The 23,599-nt window shown below is 44.1% G+C and overlaps 1 protein-coding gene across 6 annotated transcripts in view; it reads right to left on the reverse strand.

Annotated features, from left to right (window-relative positions):
- The window catches only part of EVC2 (EvC ciliary complex subunit 2), a 146,350-nt gene that overhangs the window by 77,909 nt on the left and 44,842 nt on the right, over positions 1–23,599 (reverse strand). For all 6 annotated transcript variants that reach the window (XM_082389985.1, XM_082389981.1, XM_082389980.1 and 3 more), the window contains one exon: positions 23,191–23,330. In XM_082389985.1, the coding sequence (XP_082246111.1) occupies positions 23,191–23,330 (140 nt within the window). The remainder of the gene's footprint in view (positions 1–23,190; positions 23,331–23,599) is intronic.

A 23,599-nucleotide genomic window follows, 5' to 3' on the forward strand; every position in this document is an offset into this window, starting at 1 on the left:
CCATGTTGGCTGATGTAAGTATAATAGACCCACAAAAACCAACTGAGTATTAGTGAAACCGAAATTTTCCTCATAGGAGCCAATTTCCATGGCATCTTACTGCAGCAAGATTCCATGCAAGGACCATAAATCATATTTATATCCAATCGATTTGAGGGTCTGGACAATAAGAATTCAGGGGAAAATACCTCCTGGGTATCCTCACTGTCAAAACTGTAATGGCAGGTTAAATCAGAGTAAAACTAATTACTGTGTGTGAGTGAAACACTGGTTCAAGTTAAGATAAACCCTACATTTTTTAGTTTGGTATAAACTCAAATAGATTGTCAGATCCAGGGTCAGTATCCTTGTCTTTGACTTTTTCCTCTTAAAGATCTCTTGGTTTAGAAGTCAGCTTGGGCCCTCCCTCTCCAAGCCTGAAGCAGACAGAGGCTCATTAACTCCTTCCATCCTGGCGTTTCCACATCACTGCCCACTCCCCACCCCCTCAGTGGCCAGACCTGACGGGACAGCTCTGGAACAGGCGAAAAATGTAAGGGAGAGTTCCTCTCTCCACTTGGCCGTTTCCCAAGAGATGGTGTTTCACTATGTCTGAAAACATCATGAACTCAGGAGTCACGCCAACTTAGCTTCCAATCTCAGCTCCGCCTCTTAGGCGCTGGGTGACTCAGGTGAGTTATTTGATGTCTCTGATCCTAGATCCCTAGTTGGTTAGTAAGAATATTATCACCCATGTCAAATGAAGGCCATTGAGATACACATGAACTTATCTACAAAACAGAAACAGACTCACAGACATAGAGAACAGACCTGTGGTTGCCAAGGGCAAGGGGGTTGGGGGAGGGAAGGATTGGGAGTCTGGGATTAGCAGATGCAAATTATTATATATAGGATGGATAAACAACAAGGTCCTACTGTATAGCACCAGGAACTATAGTCGATATCCTGTAATAAATCATAATGGAAAAGAATAGGAAAAAGAACGTATTTATGTATAACTGAATCGCTTTGCTGTACAGCAGAAATTAACATTGTAAATCAACTATACTTCAATAAAATACATTCTTAAAAAAATGAAGGTCATTGAGAGGATTAATAGTGCCTTTTATGCACAGGCTTTGTTTTAATAGCTTGATGGATATCAAGCCATTTAATCCCCATGATGATCTTATAAGGTAGGTGAAGAAACTGAGACACAGAAAAATTACCTTGTTGAAAGTCACAATGCTATTAGGTGGCAGAACTGGGATCTGAAGCCATGACATGTGGCTCCAGAGTCCTGGCTCTATACTCTGCCCCGCTGCCTCACACTGACACGCACAAAGCACTTAGCCGGTGCCCGGCACAAAACAGATGCTGGAAAATGTTACTTCACATTGTTGTTGCTGTGATTATGGCCATCAGAGTCTTCCTTGGTGTCATTCTTTATGGCAAAGAAGAGAAAATTTGAAGGGAACATAAACAGATGGATAGATGGATGGAGAAGTGCAGAGATGAATGTTACATCAATAGGTAGATTACATTTGGAATTCTTATTTGTATAGCTGGATCTTGCTCTACATGGAGATTAGATGACAGTGATGGGAAAGAAAATATAAGGTGGAACATTTAAAGACGGCTTTAGAAATGAGATCAACCTTGGACATCAGCTAAGTCATCTTTCCAACCAATGCCCAGGTGTCCTCATTATCTTTCCTGCAGAAGTCCCCCAGCCTCCACTCTGCACACACATGGTGAGGGGTGCTAACTGCCTCTCCGGGCGGGCATTCCATCGTGGGAGAGCTCAGACAGTCAGAATGGTCTTCTTCGTAATCCACTAAAAGCCACCTCCCTAAAATGTCTATTGTTGTTCCAGGTTCCACCATCTTCATGATGATTTCAGAGGTATCTGGCAATGGTGACCATGTGTACACTATTTCCAATTGTGGGCAGATGACACGGGTTTACCAAGAGCAACAGGAGGCTGGCAAAGCCGGGGTCACTGAAAAGAATGGATTGAGGGTCCGGGATGGACGTGAGGTGAGTGCAGGTGGCCGGTGAAGGCATGGCAACGACCAGGAATCGGGTGGTGAAGGTGAGATGGAAAGAGGGGAGAGGTCTGGGAGAGAGAGGTGAGGGGCCCCAAGGAGAGGCCGTGTCGGGATGACGCCCACAGTTCACCAGGCTGTTTGCTTGCTCACGTGGAACCTTGAATGGGGACTCCTGGTTAAAGACGAGGAGGGCCTTTCAAGGACTACAAGCTGCCTACACTGAGACGGACGACTTACTGGTTTCCTGGAGCTGCTGTAACACAGTCTCACAAACCAGGTGGCTCAGGACAACAGAAATGTCTTGTGTCACAGATCTGGAGGCCGGAAGTCTGGATCAAGAGGCAGGAAGCTATGCAGGGGGGTTAAGACCCACAGGAGCATCCTTCAAGCAGTGAGGACTCGGAGTTGCAGATGAATGGTCCAGGGTAAGAGAGACAGAGGGCTGGAGGGTTTGCAGTTTTACACGGGGAACCTTGGGACTCGGCCGAGAACCAACTAGAGGATGCGCGGTTTGGGCACACGGGTCTCCAGCAGAAGTTCTCGAACTATTAGGCATCAGAATGACCAGAATGACTTCATGTTAAAATGCAGATTCCCAGCACTACTCTCAGATTCTGATTCCGAAGAAATGGATTAAGGTGCTGTATTGGTTTCCTAGGACTGCCTTAACAAACCAGGTGGCTTCAAACAACAGAAATGTATTCTCTCCCACTTCTGGAGGCCAGAGTCTAAAGTCAAGGTGTCCACGGGGTTGGTTCCTTCTGAGGACCATGAAGGAGAATCTGTCCGATACCTCTCTCCCAGCTTCTGGTGTTGCCAGCAATCCTTGGCATTCCTTGGCTTGTAGAGGCATCACTAGTCTTTACCTCTGTCTTCACATGATGTTCTCCCTTTCTGTTTGTGTCCAAATTTCCCTCTTATAAGGACACCAGTCATACTGGCATCTTAACTTAATTGTATCTGTAAAGATTCTATTTCCAAATAAAGTCATATTCACTGGTGCTGGGGTTTAGGACTTCAATATATCTTTTTGCGGGGACACAATTCAAGCTCCAACAGCAACCTCCCAAGAATCGAAGCCCCTCACTGTCAGTGAGATATCCAAGTAGAAATGGGTTGACCATCTGTTGGGTGTACTAGAGACAATGGAATGGAGCAGGGCCCCATGGTCCTTGCCCTCCATGTCCTCCACCTGCCTCTTGTCTATAGAAAAACTTTAGCCAAAGAATAAAATTAATCAGAGAGTGAGAAAATGCAGAAGCAAAGGAAAACAGTCAAACACGACCAAATAACAATAGTTCAGTCATTAAGCAAAGTCAAGGACTTTTAGTTCTTCTTCAAGGGCTATAGATAATATTCTGAGCCATATCCTGCGAGCTGTTTTGTAGATACTGGAACCCTCCCCAGGTGGAAGAAGTTAACTACATGATGACCAGACTGTAGCCATGACATAAGCTGCCACAATTCTGAGAACTGGCCTCAAGGAAATGGGAACAAACTGACCCAGAAACTGAAGATTAACTGTACTTGAAACAATCAACATGACGTTGATCAGACCACTGCAGGACCAATTTCCAGATGACTGTCAGAGCTGACTGTGCTGTTTCTGCACGTAGCCCCCTCCCTCCACCTATACACCCCTGAAAATTCCCTTTAAAAGCTCTTGTCCACTGATTGTCAGGGGGCAGTTGGCCTTTGGACACGACTCTGCCTTCTCCCCCGGTTGCTGGCCTCCAAAATAAACGAAACTTTCCTTTCCACCAACCTTGCCTCTCGAGTATTGGCTTTCAAGCAGCGAGTAGCTGACCTAACTTTTGGTAACAAGAATACTTTTTCCCTGGCCAAGAATTTAGACCAGATGACCTCTAAGATCCTTTGCAGCATCAAAACTCTAAGATTCTATTCTCCCAGGAAAGTAGAAATCACTTTATACTTGATGTTAGCTAACAGATGATCAGCAATTTGTGAAAATGGTTTTCATCCCACAGCTGTCCTTTCACTAGTTTATAAGGGTGTACTCTTACATAACCAAGAGAAGCTTATTTTCCTGCTCATTGATGCATACATATAAAATGTGCCCTTTGTTGCTCATTTAACCTTCACCACATCCCAACATTTCATGACAACCACCTCCAAGGTGTGCCATCCTGGCAGCCTCGAGGGAACGTCCAGCCCCTCATGAGCTCAGCCACTACTGTTTCAGGAGGTGAAGGAATTTCTGGGCTTTTTATTGTCACACTTGCACAGAGTTAACTATTTTTCACTTTACGTGCACTGGACACAATCACAGTATTAATCCTATTCTTGTTCACTCATTCACCAACATTTACTGAGCACTCGGGGTGACTTTTCCACTTCTCGGGATTGGTGCTGATTACAGGGCAGACGCGTGCTAAGGACAAGGAGATAAAGCTTCATGGTGCCCAGCATGGTGTGGAATCATATATTTTTCCATGTGGTTCTCTGATGATTGCCTGCCTCCCTCACTAGACTATAAGCCCCGAGGGCCAGGACCCTGCCTGTTGAGCTCATCCTTGCATTTCCAGCCCCTTGCCACCTACTGTAGACTGAACGATTGCCTGGCATGGGTGGGCAGTGGAATAAGGAGTCAGGAGTCACCGAGGAAATGTTGTCCATTTTTGCAAAATCCATGAAACTGAGCCATAGAAAGAAACCATGGGGTTCAGTGGGCAGAATAGAGCCAAGAGCTAAAATGACTGGAAACGGTGACTCACTTACTATGAGCCAGGCATCCCCAGTCTCAGGTCTGGGTGTGGGGGAGCTCATTAAACCTTCACCATCCCCGTGTTCAGATGAGGACACTGACGCACGGGAAGGTTACGGGTTGTGGTCAAGGTCACTAAATGATTAAATGGCGGAGCCAAGAGTGGGGAAGAGCCTTGCCACTCAAGCAGCCCTGTGCTAAGCCCAGGCGACCTCCTCTGCTAACCAGACAAGAAAACACAACTACACCTTCAACATACGAAAAGTTGTCCAACCTCACACATTATAAGAAAAGTGAAAAATTAGAGCTCCAGGGAGGTGCCGTGGTTTCCTATCAGACCGACACAGGTAGAAAGATCAGCTGCCCCTATGACTAGGGTGTGGGAAAGAGAGGATCTCAAACACTGGGGGTGGCAAACTGGTCCGGCCTCTATGGTGGGCAATACCTATTTTTAAAAATACACACTAATGCAGCAACTTGACTTTGAAGAATTCAGGCTACAGACGACCTTGCACACGTGCATAAAGACGTCTGTGCCGGACAGGCACCGCAGCACTGTGGGAGGGTGTGGTTAAGATGGTAGGCTCTGGACGCATGTCCTGACCACACCTCCTACTTGCCTTGTGACCTCTGGAAAGTGACTTAAACTCTCTGGGCTTTAGTTTCCTCATCTGTAAATAGTACTTAGCTCAGAGGCTGCTTTGAAGGGTAAATATGTTAATGTCAATGTCAATAAAACAACCAGATCAGTGTCTCATTCATATTAAGTTCTCCAGAAATTCAGTTATGATTACTGTTATGGGAATATTATGCAGCCACTTAAAAGAGCAAGGTCGCTGTGTAGGTATAGCTCTCCAAGACTGCTGCAAAGTGGGAGAAAAGGGAGCAAAACAGTGGGTAAAGTATGTGATTATTTTGCATTTTAATAAAGGAGTATATGTGTAAATATATATGTAGCCATAGATGATCTCCAAAAGGTACATGACATGGGTAACAGCCTGCCTTTGCCTTGGGGATGACAACCAGAGCGCAGGTGATGAGAAGACAATTTGGTTTTTACAGTATGGCCTCTTCTGTCATTCTAATTCTTGGCCATGTTCATTAGTTACTATTCAAAAAATTGAGTAAAGAAACAGAAAAAAAGCAAACATGGGTGTTATCGGAGTCAGGGACTACGTGTCCCTGCAGGACAGAATGAATTTCTGGGTCGCTTCTGACAACCTCTCTTCTGGCCGCTCTCTGTGGCTGGTGCCAGACCAATGCGGATAGTGATGTCAAGATGGTGGCCCAGGACAGCGCCTCGGAAGTCGGCTAGAAGCACCACCACACCCGAAGCACCCGGCCCTACCTGCCAGCACACACAAACTTCCACGAACTAGTGTCCATCACTGCAGTTGACTGATGGCCTGTGCTGGGGAGGGGCCATGTGCCTTTTCCCCCTGCTTACGGCCCCTCCACGTGGAGAAGATCCGGGAGTGGAAGTGATGGAGGACCGAAGCAGGAATCCCCCGCAGTCAGTTTTAGGGAGAGGCCTGCAGTGGGGCTGGCTATGCTTCCAGATAAAAGCCACATCCTCCAGCCTAGCTTTTCTAAGTAATAAAAGTGATGGGTGATTTATCTGGCTGGACCGGACAACATGCCTGATGTATGTCTTATCTCCCAATTGGCTCAGAACTCAAGGTGGTGGGAGATGGGAGCTGTTTACTGACCCCTCAGACACGCCCAACCGTTGAGATGATTCCTGTTATGTCTAAGAAACTCCTAAGAGGATGCATGAACCTTGTGATCTGGAAGGGGTGGTGTGAGGAAGGTGAGACGCTGAGTCAGAGAGCACAGCCATCACAGCCTGCAATTGTTAAACGGACCATTTGTAAGTCCTTCGCACACAGCAGAGGCGCTGCAGTGGGGGTGAGGGTGCTAGTCGATGATCATCCCAGCCTGCACCGTCTCACTGCGCTGCATTCTTTCGTCTGAGTTGATTCTCCCTGTAGAGGGCTGCATGTTGGGTCCTCGCTTGCTTTGGCTTCCTCTCCAGCACCTCACCCAGCTCTGCGCCAAGCACTCAGCAGGAGCTCGGTAAACACTTGCTGAAAGAAGGTGTTTGTGGGACACAGAACTTCTCCGACAAACACCTTGCTGTGAAGATGAGTGAGGGTCACCATGGAAACCAGACTGGCACTGCTGCTGCTCTGCTCAGCAGCAGTCTCATTATGTCCCCATGAAAATCCCCCTCCGGCTGGTCGGGCACTGGTGGGACCCAGGGGCAAGGCACAGGTGTGAGGACAGGGCTGCTTTCTGCCTCGGTTGGCCTGTGTAGCAAGATGCTTGGCCATTTGATGTTCTAGGTGAACTTGATCCTTCCAGAAATCCAGGAACGGCCCAGACTTGAGTTATCTTCTTAAGAGCCCCTTCACTTCCTGACAATGTCTCGATGACCCTTCAACATCCAGTGCGAATTTCACCCACTCATTCATTCACAAGACGATGGCTGATGCTTACCTAGTACCACCAGACTGGTTCCCTCTGAGGGCTCAGGGTCTAATGTGGAAACAGACACACAGTCTGGGTACCACAAAACCATGTGGTGAGGGCCCAACGGGGGCCCAGGGGTGGGAACACGGGTGACTCTTGTTTGTGTCCCCACCATGTGGCACGGTATCTGACACATACTAGATGCCTAATCAATACAAGAAGAAAAAAAAAATGAAGGAAGAAAAAAGAAAGAAGGAAGGGAGGGGGGAAGGAGAGGAAGGGAGGGGGGAGGGGAGGAGAGGGACGGGAAAGAGGTATCCTCAAAGTCATTTAGAATTTGGGAAGAAAAGAGGAGGGAGTTATTTACTGGCCTCCTAAAACCCACCACGACCCCACTAGTCTCCAGTGGGACATCCGGCCCCAGGCGACGAGGTGCGATTCTTCAAGGCCGTAAGTATTTCCTGAACCCCTGCCACCTGCAAGCTGCCACTTCTATCCCAATCCCACTGAGGGAAGTGGGGAAGCTGTACTATGAGGGGGAAAGCTGCCTCACCTGGATCAGGACCCCTTTCCCTCCTGGGGAGTCTCCTCTTGCTCAGTTTGAGAAGACTGTCCATCAAATGCTTTGTAGACAATGAGGAAGCACCAGAGGGCACCCAGCCTTGGTGTCAGAAGACTCAGATTTGAGCCCCGGACCAACTAGTTCTTAATAGAGAGAAGACCGTTTCCAACGGCCCTTGTCTGAAGAGAACCCTCAGGAACATTCCAGAAACAATGCTATAACCCACCTCCTTGAAACGCCCAACCCACAGACCCCCTCCTCTCACTTCTTCATGAGACCCCTCAAGTCTCCACTCCCTTCCTCATTCTTTTGAGATTTCCTGATCATTTCCTGGAATAATGGCCACCCAAAGATATCAGGTCCTAACCCCTGGAATCTGTAAATGTGGCCTTATTTGAAAAAAGGATCTTTGCAGATGTAAGTGAATAATCATGACTGGGGAGACCATCCTGGATTATCTGGTGAGCCCTCAATCCAATCACGCGTGTCTTCCTAGGAAGAGGCAGAGGGATTGGATACATACAGAAGAGGAGGAGGCCACGTGGGGGAGAGATTGGAGTGATGCGGCCACAAGTGAAGGACTGCTGGCTGCCCCCTGATGCTGGAAGAGGCAGGAAAGACCCTCCCCAGGAGTATCTGCAGGGACTGCAATCCTTCAACACCTTGACTTCAGCCCAGTGAGACCGACCTTGGACTTCCGGCCTCCAGAACTGTGGGACAATAAGTTTCTGCTGCTTGGAGCCATTGTTTATAGTACTTTGTTAGAGCAGCCACAGGAGAATACCACACTCCCCTCGTCCCTCTCCTGCTCACCTGGAAAAGCCCTTCCTGTGCAGAGCAGGGGACCAGCCACTGTCCTAGCACTCTCCGAGGCAGGCACAGTTATCCCCATTTTATAGAAAAGGCAACCAGGCACCCAACGGCAAGTGGCAGAACTCGGACCCAAACCAGGAGGCCCGGCTGCTCAGCCTGAGTTCCTAAACCCTGGGGTCTACAACCAACCTTCGGCTGTCTCTGCATCCACCCAGAGTGCTTTAAGCATTTCCCTCTCATGGGCCCACGTTCTCCTTAAGCTTCGGCTCCATTTCTCTGCTCCCCTTCATAGCAAAGCACCTTGAAGGAGCTGCCCATACTTCTTGTCACCATTCTACTCACTCTGTTCTGGTTTTCTGCCCCTGCCTCTCCCCCAGAGCTGCTCTGATCATCAATGGTATCCCGGTAGCTGAAAGGAAGACACTTGACTGAACTCCAGGCAATATTAGGCATGGTCAGTCACCCCTTTTTTCTAGGATCCCTTTTCTCTTGACTTTCCAGACCTCCTTGTTCTCCTGGGTTCCTCTTACTTTTCTGACTTCTAAATGCTGGCATTCCTTAAGGGATCGTCCTGGTTCCCTTCCTTCCCTGTCCTCTCCCATAAGTTCTCCCATCAACCCCCATCTCTACTTAGCACCTCCATCCAGACTTTCAGCCAATAACAGACCTACACAGCTGACTGCCCACCTGACACCTCCATCTGGGTGTCTCAAAGGCACCTTTCAGTCACCATGTCCAAAACTGACTTCCAATCTTTTCCTCAAAATGCAATCCTGCCCTCTCCTTCCTCATCTTAGGAAATAGCACCACATTCTCCCAGTTGGTCAGGCTGAAATTTAGGCATCATCCTTGATGGCTCTTTCTCCCTCAAACCCCATTCTCAATCCATCAGCAGGTCCTGCTGAGTCTCCCTCATCATTCCTCAATTCCACGAGTATATATGGAACCTGTAGGATGGACATTGGACAGACCTACATCCTAGGGGTTCTAGTTTGAGTAGCCTTGCACCTTCTCTTAATCTTTGCCATCAAATTAACCAACAGTGATTGTAAAAAACATCACATGGTTGGTACATAAAAAACTACTCAATACAAGCAGACCTTGTTTTATTGTGCTCTGCTTTACTGAGCTTCACAGCTACAGTATTTTTTACAAATTGAAGGTTTGTGGCAACCCTGTGTTGAGCAAGTCTATCGGTGCTATTTTTCTAACACCATTTGCTCACTTCCTGTCTCTGTGTCGCATTTTGGCATTCTCGCAATATGTCAGATTTTTTCATCATCATTATATTTGTTAAGGTGACCTGTGATCAGTGATCTCTGATGATACTATTGTAAATGTTTTGGGGCGCCACGAACGGCGCCCATACAAGATGGCAAACTTAACCAATAAATATCGTGTGTGTTCTGACTGCTCCACAGACTGGCCATTCCCTCATCTCTCTCCCTGTCTTCGGGCCTCCCTATTCCCTGAGACACAACAATATTGAAATGAGGCCAATTAATAACCTGTAACAGGGAAGAGCCAATTTTGACCCCAAGTTGGATCCTTCTCTTTTGACTTTAGCCTTTGCTTTTCGTTGCTTTTGTTATTATTATCATACATAATGGCCTGCTTCAGGGAACCCTACCCACCTGTGGATGGCTGCAAGAAAGAAGAAATTAACACATCCCCGCCCCCCTCCCCAAGGCTGGCCATTCCAGGAGATGTTTTGCAAGACTGATGGCCCTTTTTACTTTACTTCCTCTCCGCCTCTCCCTCTCTATTCTGCCCTTTTACTTTACCTCCCTCTCTGATTCTAGAAAAGAAATTGGCATCCAGACCCCTATAAAATGGTTTTTGGGGGGACCCTAGTCCACCATCTTCTCAGTCTGCCGGTTTTCCGAATAAAGTCATGTTCCTTGCCTCAACACCTCGTCTCCAATTTACTGGCCTGTTGTACAGCGAGCAGAGCGAGCTTGGACTCGGTAACAGCCCCACAATGGTCTCTAAGGGTTCAAGTGAAAGGAAGTTACACATCTCTCACTTTAAATCAAAAGCATTTTTTGGCAATAAAGTATTTTTAAATTAAGGTATGTACATTGTTTTCTTAGACATAATGCTATTGCACATTTAATAGACTACCGTATAATGTAAACATAACTTTTACACGCACTGGGAAACCAAAAAATTCATGGAACTCGCTTTACTGCGGTGGCCTGGAACAGAACCTGCAGTACCTCCCAGGTATACCTAGACACATGTTTAAAAGCCTCAGTTTTACAAATACTCTGAACACCCACTTGGTACTGATGCCAAAAGCTCAGCCTCTCAGCACAGGTGTCGAATCAAGTCTTGGAAACGGAGTTTTGGGTGAAGTAGAAAAGAATAGCTTTATTGTTTTGCCAGGCAAAGGGGAACACAGCAGTCCTTGACCTTGAAAACTATGTGTCCCAACCCAGGAGGATTTGATGGGGAGTTTTATAGCAACGGTTCAAGGGTAGGGTTGCTGATAAGATTAGGATGTATACTTGGCCTGCACCTCTAATCTGGTCTCAAGTAATCTTCTTGATGACCTTCTCTGGTTCCTTTAATGTAGCCTCAGGTGGTCTTTCTCATATGAAGAATGTGGACATCTTAAAGAGCTTAAAGGCACTGTTATGTGTATCCCTTGAGTTGGAACCAGGACCCCGCCCCAAGGCTGCACTATTGTTTCTTGGCTGCCCCTCCCTTGTCTTTGCATCCCTTCCCTTTGTGGATTAGCAACTGTTCGAATCTGCCCTTTGGAACTCAGGGAAGGTCATGGAGGTTAGAGTCAAGAAACAGGACATAAAGACTTCTGTGCAAGGAGCCCCACAGGGTCTTGCTCGATTTCAATACAAAACATGATTTTGAGGCAGTTTAGAAGGTGATGTTGGTAGCATCGAAAGATAGCAATAAGCTTCCTTTTAATAACAAAGGAAATAAACACAGATCTGGACTTACTATCTTCTCTTATTTTTCTTTGCCTCTCTAGAAAAACCTAAGCTCAGTCTTTAAAAAGCTGTTCTGTCAATAGAACGGTGGATTTGAAAGCACTCAGGCCTGGGACAAAATCTATTACCACTCGTGTGACCTCAGGCAAAACCAATGAACCTTCCCGAACATCAGAATCCTTTGTGAGAGTTGCTATGAGAATTAAGTAAGGGCATGGGTGTGAGATGCTTGGTGGTGGTCAGAGCCAGAGCAAGGCTGGAGCTAAAACCCTGTGGGCACACTATGCTTCCAGAAGCTTCCGGGACCAGCGAGTCACGGTCATTTCCTCCTTTCTCCTGTCCCAGCATGCCTGGGGCTGAGCCACCTCCATTAGGACCATAGCTGGGGAGCCTGATAAAAATCAAAGGAAATATTCCTTCCTCAAATGCTCTGTGTAAGAGGCAGCCTATGAATAAACAATGTAAAAGATAAACAACCAAGCAAACCAAGGAAATGCTCTTTGTCAAAAATAAATCAGCAATATAGGGCAAAGTTACGGCTCTGATGGGTCTCGGAAATGAGGTAGCAATCAAATCACAGGCATATTTAGAATCCCAGCTAAACCTCAGGTAAGAATTACAAACGGGATAAATGATTTGCTGGAGAAAAACTCTATTTTTAGTGGGGAGACTATCACAGATTCCCATGCATATTAATCCCCTGACATTCTGAGTGACATTTTTCTTTCTGGGAGTTTCTAAGCCTGACATAAATCAAGATGGAAAGATTAAAAGTAATTGGCAATGCTACAGTTTTTTAAACAATCACCAGGTCCCAAAATGAGCGTCCAATCACAGTGCTTTAAACAGAACTGGCATGCAATAAATATTGAGTGTCAGGATGGGGAGGGAGGGCAGAGAGACGGGAGAAGGAAGGGAGGAGAAAATTTAGTTCTCTAGCTGAGGACTTTCAGGTCATGCTTAATAATCAATGTTAAACACTCCTCAGACAAAATAAGATCAGTTCCCAAGGAGAAATAAATATAAAAGTCCAGAGCTACTAAGTAATTTACAAGAATAAAATCTTGGTGAACCCCAATATCCCTATTGCATTCACACACCAGGATCAGCAAATTGCAGCAGCTGAGAATAATCTCATAAAATATAGGGATAAAGGAAGACTTTACCCCTATATTTAGTGTTAGCTTTTCATAAGCTAACACTTCTTGAATCTAAAACAAAACCGGAAGGATCAATACTTTCCGATTTTATAGTACTAATGATACCGAGCAAGACCCTGTGGGGCTCCTGGGCAAAAAGCCTTTCTGTGTCCCCCATTTCTTGATCACAGGAAATAGGCTTCATTCAGCCTCTATGAACTTCCCTGAGTACCAAAGGGCAGGTTCAAACAGATGCTAATTAGGGAAGGGAGAGGACACTAGACAAGGGAGGAACAGTCAAGAAATAGTGCAGCCTTGGGGGAGGGTGCTGGTTCCCCCTCAAGGGATACACATAACAATATCTTTGAGCTGTTTTGCAGATACTGAGACCCCCACCAGGTGGGGGAAATTAACTGTGTGCTGCCCACAAGCCCGTAGACCCCAGGCCAGTTGGAACCAGAAGGTTGATGATGCTGACTCCCGCTTACCTCACCACCAACCAATCAGAAGAATGTCCACGAGCTGATCACGCCCTGTTTGAACTATGACTATAAAACTTCTCCCTGGGGCTTCCCTGGTGGCGCAGCGGTTGAGACTCTGCCTGCCAATGCAGGGAACACGGGTTCGAGCCCTGGTCTGGGAGGATCCCACATGCCGCGGAGCAACTGGGCCCGTGAGCCACAACTACTGAGCCTGCGCGTCTGGAGCCTGTGCTCCGCAACAAGAGAGGCCGCGACAGTGAGAGGCCCGCGCACCGCGATGAAGAGTGGCCCCCGCTTGCCACAACTGGAGAAAGCCCTCACATAGAAATGAAGACCCAACACAGCCAAACATAAATTAATTAATTAATTAATTAAAACAAAAACCAAACTTCTCCCTACCCGCTCCAGGTTGGCACACACAGTTTTGACAGCAATATCCCACTGTGGCCCACTTTGCCTGGCAAAGAAATAAAGCTATTCTTTTCTACTTCACCCAAAACTCTGTCTCCAAGATTTAATTTGGCGTCAGGGTACAAAAACTGGATTTGGCTTCATTAATTACTCAGGTCAGAAGGTGACAGAGTCTGATCTACTTGCAAAATGAAATATCTAAGTGCTGATCACACAAACCAAATCATTTCACTCTACTCATTTTCAAGTTTTGGAAGAAAACAGACTTTTAGTTATGAAATACATGGATAATCACCTGCTCGTACCACTTAATATAATTAGAGATATTCATGAATCTCTGCCAGTAACCATCCCCCTTCTCCCCACTGCCTGTCCTCCCTCCGCTCTCTCAGACAGTGTGGAGAATTTTAATTTGTCACCCTTGGCATTCTGATGAGGGAATTAAGCTAAAATGAAGGCTTACAACTGAATGGCTGCACAACCCTGACACCCAGCAATGGATTAACAGGCCCGATTCCCAGCTGGGTGCCAGCTCAGCCCAGCACTCACGAAGCTGATGGCCTGGCCCTGCACTGAGGCACTCACTCAGCTGGGAAGGAGCTGCCTTTCAAGCAGGAGGAAAGCCCCTCTCTGCTTAGAATACCCTCAGCCCACAAAGTGCTGTGAGTCAGACACAACAGATTTCTCCTCTCGGGCTGATAAGCGGTCCCTCTAAAGACGAGGAGGCCACACTCTCTGTTTCTGATTCTATCTTGGGTCCATGTCTATTCACCATCAGGTTCCAGGGAGACAGGATCACACAGATGCTCAATTTTGCCTCTGAGCTTGTAACAGAGCAGGACCCTATGGGGCCTTCCCGGGACAGACCCCTCCCCCATATCCTCTGCTGTAGCTCCTCTCTGAAGGACCTAGATAACAGTATCGGATGCACATTTCTTGAGCTGTTTTACAGATGCTAAAACCCCTACCAAATGGAAGAAATAAACTACGTGAGCATGTAGCCCCAGGACCTACTGGTGCCTGAGGTTTGATAATATTAACTCTTGTGACTCCGCCCTGTTACCTCACCATCAACCAATCAGAGAACTGTGCAGGAGCTGATCACATACCCTGGGAGGCTCCTCCTTCACCTGGCCTTTAAAAATGCCTTGCTGATCGTCTCAGTGCTCTGTGGTGACCTAAGTGGGAAGGAAATCTAAATAAGAGTGGATATATGTATATGCATAACTGATTCACATTGCTGTACAGCAGGAACTAATACAACACTGTGAAGCAACTATACTCCAATAAAAATTTTTAAAAAATGCTTTGCAGAAAACTATTATATATAGAATGGATGAACAACAAGGTCCTACTGTATAGCACAGGGAACAATATTCAGTATCTAGTGATAAACCATAATGAAAAAGAATATGGAAAAGAATGTATATGTGTATAACTGAATCACTCTGATGTACAGTAGAAATTAACATAACATTGTAAATCAACTATACTTCAATAAAATAAAATTTAAAAAATTCTTCGATGAAACCTACCCGGGAGTTTGGGGTTTTAAGCACTAGCTGCCCTGAACTCCTTACTTGGTGCCCTGCAATCAAGCTGTACTTTCCTTCACCACAAGCAGGTGTCAGTAGATTGGCTTTACTGCAAACAGGTGAGTGGACCCCAGTTTGGTTCAGTAACAAGCTCTTCCATTTTCGGTTCTATCTGCAATGTTCTTGAGAAAGACTCAAGAAAGTGCTGATCATCTTGAACACTTCTCTTCAGCATCTGCTAATCTCCCTTTAACTTAGATCCAGGCTTAGAGGCCACATCGCAGTGAAAACTCTACCATCATGCATCTTTCATATCAGTACACTTCACAGTATCCCAGGGCAGTAGGTTATGGTTTCCCCAGATGAGAGATGAGGAAACTGAGGCTCAGGGAATATTTGTAAAGTATCATGTGCTCAATATTAAATTCTGAGAAAGCTCAAGACCTGTTATGTCACTTACTAGATGTGTGACTATGGATAAACCTCTTTACTTAGCCATGCATCAGATTCTTCACCTATCAACTACTGAAAATAAGATGCCCTAAAGAGCATCGGTATGAGGACCAAATTAACTAAGGCCTGGGAAAGAGACTGTACATTTTTATATACTACCCAAATATGAGTTATTATACAAGAAAATAAGGCATTATAACTTATCAGTATGGTAATGACTCAAAATTCATAGAAATTACTCCCCAGTGGGAAATGGGCAGATGAAGCTACGCCTCTTGACTCTAGACTCAGAAAAAGTTTGCTGTACATGGAATCCAGTTTGAAGGGTTCCCACACGGTCCCAGTATTAATAATCAGCAGTATAACAAGAAAGCAAAGACAGAAAAAATAAAAAGCTGATAAAACCAAATGAGAATCCAGTCTCTTCAGATGGTATATTTGGCATAAATAGATCTTCCAAAGACCTCTGCCCCAGATTCAGCATCTAACTACTGTCCTGAAAGTGAACCCCTCTCCTTCCTCCAATCTCCTGGACACTTCTGCAGCCTCTGGATCTACTGAGCAGCTGGAACTGTTGGGTGGTCCCCCCACTCCCCCTCAAACACAAGTACATAAATAAACTAACAAACAAAACCCAGAACCCTGGGGAGTCATCCAAAAATTTTCCCTCCCCTTCAATGTCCAAACTGCACCCGCCCTGTGCATACACACACAGTAAGGTAACAACGAGTTACCCAGTTCTGCAGGCTCTTCCCACTTGACCCTCTCCTCCTCAAGTCTACCGTTCCCACCCGACATCACACCTCAACATCTCCTGCAAAGTCTCCCTCACTCTCCCCTCTAAGCCATTTGCCATCTGCATTCAGAGTAGTCTTTTAAAACAAAATCTACCCACGTTAATAAATCATTGCCTGGGTCTCCAATGCCTACTATGGAGTCCTGGACATCCAGAGATCTCTGTGACCCAGCTCCTCTTCTCCATCCTAAGCCGTCACTTAAGTAAGTAAACCAAGGCCACATGGGGATACAGCCCAGATTTAAACCTGACCTAACTCCAGGGACCATGGTCTTAACCAAAGCACTCAGTGGTCCTATTGCTCTATGCTCTTTTGAGCCTTGTCTGTTTCCACGTCTATCTCCCTCTTAGGCTGCCACTGATAACAGGGACTCTATCTGGTTCATTGCTCAGAGTATGGTTTACACAAAAAAGGGTTCTGTTCCTATTAACGGTGGTCTAGGTAATTCTGACAAACTATCCCACTGAAAACAGTTAGAAAAGTTGGACAAAAACAAAATCTGTTTGAAAGCATCTGAGAGCTAACAAGGCAGTGAATAAATATGAGGCTAAGATCTAGGAGAATAAGGAAGCTCAGAGATGGCAGTCCCATATTTGGGGTCACTGTGTTCCTAAGAGCATCTTGTGGTTCTAGAAGAGGCAGCCCAGGGGGCTGAAAAGCTGAGCAGAATTTCTGATGATGAAAACTGGAGTCCCAAGACTGCTGAGGAGATGTCAACATGATAAAATCCCTTGGCCTTTTGGTTGGTATTCATACCTTAGTAGTAAAGGACACCTGAAACAGATCAGCCCTTGGAGGAAATGAAGCCCAGCTTCAAATGAACTCAATTTCTGATTAGATTGAGGTAATCCATAATAAAACCCTTAGTTGCCTGGAGGAAGATAACATCATCCTAGTCCTCAAACTGTCTTCTCCATTTTCATTTACAATGTCTGGCACACAATCAAAACTACCTAGGCATACAAGGAGACAGGAAAATAGGATCACAAACTCAGAGGAACGAGAGGTAATAGACACAGAACAGGGGTAAAGATAATGAAGTTTTCAGACAGAGACTTAATAATTATGCTTAATATGTTTGAGGAAATAAAAGATAAGACTGAGAATTTTAGCAACAACTGAAAAAAGGGAACATATAAAGAAGTCATCTGCCAATATCTGTGAAGTGAAAGAAGGAAAGGCCAAATTGATGAAACTTACTGAGTGACAGTCAGCCAACAGACTGTGTCCATTGCCTGGCCAGGAGAAATCGTGGTCAGTGCAGCACCCTGATTAAGGGCATGTGCCCTGGAGCCACAGTGAGTGGGTTTGAAACCTGCCCCTCTCATTTACTAGTGTGTGCCCTAGGGCAAGCTTTTTAACCTTAAGTCCTCACCTGTATGATGGTAAAAACATCAATGCCTGCTTCCTAGGGTTATTGAGAGGATTATACATATTTGCAAAGTTCTTAGAACCATGTCTGGCTCTACGTTCTATTACTCATACATAGAACATTATAAGTATTTGTTAAATAAATAAAAAGAAATGGGTGTACTGGAGGACTTCAGCATCATGGTGGAGTGAGACACTCTCTTTGTCTCCCCTTCAATCAGTAATCAGTAAAGCACCCACAGTGCAACAAAGGTGCCTCTGCCTGACAGGATGCCAGAGAATTCCACACATTTGTACATATAACGGTGAGCAGACTGGAACACAGAGAGGGGGCAGAAGTGGGGGAACAGCAGGGCTGGTGCCTGCAGTCCTGGCCCCCCAAGCCATGGCAGATGAACCCACAGCCCCAAAGATCCCAGTAGCAGCAGGGGGAAGCAGCACACAAGACTGACATCCTGGCCACAGCAGTGCCCATGGCCACAGGTAAGTGGGCAGCAGTGGCAGTGGGGTCTGGGACCCTGTCCCTCCAGCCACTGAGGCACCCATGACTCTGACCCCTCAACCCCCTAACCCCCAGCAGCAGAGCCCATGAACTGTGTAACACTGGACAAGGCAGAGGTGCCTGTGTGAATCCAGCTCCCCTCCACTACCCCTTGTGGTGGCAGAGCCTGCAACTCAGGGATTCCCAGATGTGGCAGAAAAGCCTTTCATCCTGGTGCCCCAGGTAGCAATGCCAGTGACAGTGGCAACAGCAAGGCACCAACAAACCCGGAGACACAAGAAGTAATAAGGAAGACATGGAGCCACACCTCTGACGGAGGCAGTGGAGGATGAAAAGTGCCAACTCTCAGATATAACTAGAGGCAGCGCAGAATCAAGCACAAAGGTGTTTGTTACTTCAAAGGCACTGGCAGAGGAACAACTCACCAAACACCATGAAGAACCACAGTAACACTGCACCACAAAAAGAAAATGACAATCTCCAGAAACCAAACTGAAAGTCACGGAATACTGGGATCTAACATATAAAGAATTCAAAATAGCTGTCATGAAGAAACTCAGTGAGCTACAAGAAAACTCAGAAAGGCAGTTCAATGGGCTGAGAAATAAAATTAATGAATAGAAGGAATGCTTTACCAAAGAAATTGAAACTCAAAAAAAGAATCAAACAGAAATTCTGGAGCTGAAGAACTCATAAACAAGGTAAATAATGCATTAGAAAGTTTTGGAAATAGAGCAGCCCATATGGAGGAGAGAATGAGTGAGCTCAAAAATAGAAATCTAGAAAGATACAAGTAGAAGAGGAAAGAGAAATAAGACGTTAAAAAACAGGGAAATTCTATGAGAGCTATTCAACTCTTTTAGGAAGGGTAACATTAAGGTAATGAGTATCCCAGGGAAGAGAGGGAGAAAAGAACAGAGAGTTTATTTAAAGAAATGATAACTGAGAATTCACAAAGCTGGGAAAGGAACTGGATATACAAGTCTATGAAGCTAAGAGAACACCTAATTACCTCAAGGTAAAAAGACCTTCCCCAAGACACACTATATTAAAATTGTCAAAAGTCAATGACAAGGAAAGAATTTTAAAGGCAGCCAGGGAAAAAGGTTCCTACAAAGGAATCACCATTAGGCTATCACCAGATTTCTCCGCAGAAACTTTATAGGCCAGGAGGGAGCAGAATGACATTCTCAAAATACTGAAAGATAAAAACTGTCACCCAGTAATATTCTATCCAGCAAAGTTATCATTCAGATATGAAGGAGAAATAAAGGTTTTCCCAGACAACAACAGCTGAGGGAGTTCATCACCACCAGACCTGTCTTACAAGAAATGTTGAAAGGAGCCCTTTGATCAGAAACAAAAAGGCAAAGTACCCAAAAGTTTGAGTAAGGTGATAAACAGAATCAGAAAATTGTTACTCTTTCCCAGAATAGTTTTTAAAACATTTTATCATAGCATAAAGGTTAAAGGAGGGGAAAAAAGCAGAAAAAATAATGGTAACTACTTCAGTTTGGTAACTCACAACATAAAAATGGATAATTTGAGAAAACAAAAACATAAAAGGGGAAGAGGAAAAAGATGGAACCCATAGCGTTGAACGAAGATAAGACGCTATCAGCATAAAAAGGACTATTGTATCTATGAAAAGTTTTATACAAACCACAAAACATAAATCTAGGGCAGAGACACGAAACATAAAAAGAGGAAACTGAGAAAAACATCAGAGAAAACCACCAAATCAAAATGGCAGACAGAAACACAGGGGGAAAGAAAACAGTGGAGAGACAGAGCAACCAGAAAACAAAAGATAAAATGGCAGTACTAAGTCCTCATCTATCAATAATAACCTTAAATGTTAATGGACTGAATTCACCCATCAAAAGACACGGAGTGGTTGGATGGATTAAAAAACAAGACCCAACTACATGCTACCTCCAGGAGACCCATCTCAGCTCTAAAGACAAACACATGTTCAAAGTGAAGGGATGGAAGATGATACTTCAAGCAAATGACAGCCAAAAAAGGGGGTGTAGCCATACTCATATCAGACAAAATAGACTTCAAGCCCAAAAGGTAACAAGAGACAAAAATGAACAGTATATAATTATAAAGGGGAAAATTCACTAAGAAGACATAACAGTTATTAATGTATATGCACCTAACATAGGAGCACCAAAATATATAAAACAATTATTAACAGATCTAAAGGGAGAAATTATTTCACACAGTATTGGAAGTCCTAGCCAGAATAATTAGGGAAGAAAAAACCTAAAGTTATCCAAATTGGAAAGAAAGAAGTAAAGCTGTCACTATTTGCAGATGACATAATTTTATACATAGAAAACCCTAAAGACTCCACCAAAAAACTAAAAGAAATAATAAACAAACATAAAATTGCAGGGTACAAAATCAACATACAAAAATCTGTTGCATTTCTATATGCTAACAATGAGCTACCAGAAAGAGAAATTGAGAAAAAAAAAATCCCATTTACAATCACAGCAAAAAATATAAAATAACTAAGAATAAATTTAACCAAAGAAGTGAAAATATGTACACTGAAAATTATAAAACACTGTTGAAAGAAATTGAAGGAGGCACAAATAAATGGAAAAATATTCCATGCTAATGGATTGGAAGAATGACATTGTTAAAGCATCCATATTACCTAAAGTAATCTACAGATTCAATGCAATCTCTATCAAAATCTCAAGGACATTTTTCACGGAAATGGAACAAAAATTCTAAAATTTATGTGGAACCACAAAAGACCCTGAATAGCCAAAGCAATCCTGAGAAAAAAAGAACAAAGCTGGAGGTATCACACGCCCTGATTTCAAACTATATTACAAAGCCATAGTAATCAAAACAGTGTGGTACTGGCACAAAAACAGTTACATAGATCAATGGAACAGAATTGAGAGCCCAGAAATAAACCCATGCATATATGGACAATTAATTTACAACAAAGGAGCAAAGAACATACGATGGATAAAGGACAGTCTCTTCAATAAATGATGTTGGGAAAGCTGGACAACGATATGCAAAAAAAATGAAACTAGATCACTATCTCATATCATACACCAAAGTCAATTCAAAATGGATTGAAGACTTAAATGTAAAACCTGAAACCATAAAACTCCTAGAAGAAAACATAGGTGGTACACTCTTGGTCATGGGTCTTAACAATATCTTTCCAGATATGTCTCCTCAGGCAAAAGAATCAAAAGCAAAAATAAACAAATGGGACTACATCAAACTAAAAAGATTCTGCACAGCAAAGGAAACGAAACTATCAGCAAAACGGAAAGACAACCTACCGAATGGGAGAAGATATTTGTAAACAATATATCTGATAAGTAGTAATATCCAAAATATATAAAGAACAGATACAACTCAACAACAAAACAACCCAATTGAAAAATGGGTGGAGCTGAATAGACATTTTTTCAAAGAAGACATACAGATGGCCAACAGGCACATGAAAACAATAGCACGAATTATTAGGGAAATGTAAATTAAAACCACAATGAGATATCACCTCACACCTGTTGGAATGACTATTATCAAAAAGGCAAGAAATAACAAGTGTTGGTGGGAATGTAAATTGGTGCAGCCATTATGGAAAACAGCATGGAAATTCCTCAAAAAAATAAGAACAGAACCACTATATAATCCAGCTATCCCACTTCTGGGTATTTATCCAAAGAATATGAAAACATTGATTTGAAAAGATACATTCACTCCTATGCTCATTGCATCACTGCAATTGCCAAAACATGGAAACAACCTAAGTGCCCAATAACAGATGAATGGATAAGGATGTGATACGTGTATGGAATATTACTCAGCCATAAAAAGATGAAATCTTGCCATCTGCAACAACATAGATGGACCTTGAGGGTATTATGTAAGTAAAATAAGTCAGGTGGAGAAAGAAAATATCATATGATTTCAGTCATATGTGGAATATAGAAAATAAACAAACAAAAACACAAAATAAATGAACAAAATCAAACACGTATATACAGAGCTCAGAATAGTGGCTACCACAGAGGAATGGTGGGGGAGGGCAAAATGCATAAAGGGGATCAACTGTATGGTGATGGATGAAAACTAAATTTTTGGTGGTGAACATACTGTAGGGTATACAGAAGTAGAAATATTTAATGTTGTACACATGAAATATATAATGTTATAGACCAACATTATCTCAATAAGTAATAAAATAAAATAAAGATACTCAGGTCCTGGTCCTTAAAAGTAAATTATAGATAGATAAATTGATAAAAATTTAAAATAAAATAAAAAATAAAAAGAACTGAATTCAGTTTAGCCAACAATCACAACACCTGGTCTGGCCTCTCTCTCAAGGTGTTACTTCCTCTCCTTCAATACACTACTCAATATTCCAATCCACACGTCAGTCGTACTGAGCTCCTTACACCTCACCAAATGTACATATCTTGTTCACTTCCTATCTTGGCATCTGTCCTGTCTTTCCTCTGCCTGAAAAGCCTCTCCTCCCTTCATCTACTTGAAAAACTTCTGCCCGTGCTTCAAGAATTAGTTAAAATATCTCTTCCTCTGGGAAGCATCTCCATGACCCACTCAGAGGTAATTACTTTTTCTTCTGGGCTCAGCTAGCCCCGATCTTAGCATGGTACTCATCAAACATTTATGGTCACTTCTGTTTCTGTGTTTGTCTTCCCACTAGGTCAGACTGCCTCACAGCTCAACCTATGTCTTATCTCTTTTTTCAAATACCAAGCATAGTGTTCAGGGCATGGCAGTTGTTCGATTATGACTACTGAATGACAAATTAATGATTAATAGGATGAATTAATGAATGAAACACACTCAGTGTTTGCTCTCATGCTGCTATAATAGGTAAAACATTCATCATATCCACGGAAGTATAATGTGACTTAGAATTCTTACTCTTCTAAGGCTTGAAGCATGCTCCCGGGGTCCTCTGAAGACAGAATGTCTATCATTTGGTCATTTAGAGCGAGATCTTCATTCACACCATCAGCTGAGGTGAACTGGGAGCGCTCCAGCTTGCTCTCCTGATGCTGAACCTTCAGGAGAATTTCAGAAACCACAATTGAGTAGGCCTTCTTGTGAATGTCACATGCCGGAAAAGTCATGAGGGAAGGCGGGGATCTGCAGTCAGAGAACCTAGCTGGCCCCACCACTTGTGAGCTGGTAAGACTCAGGCAAGACATTGCACTTCCTTGAGCCTCATTTTCTCATCAGAGAAGTGGGATAATAATTCTGGTAGCCCTGCACAGGCTTGTTGTGTGGATAAAGCAGAGCAATGGATGGAAAGACCTTTATAACTATAAGG

This window comes from Balaenoptera borealis (assembly GCF_965194805.1).
Source record: "Balaenoptera borealis genome assembly, chromosome: 4".
In the NCBI taxonomy this organism is placed as follows: Eukaryota; Metazoa; Chordata; class Mammalia; order Artiodactyla; family Balaenopteridae; genus Balaenoptera; species Balaenoptera borealis.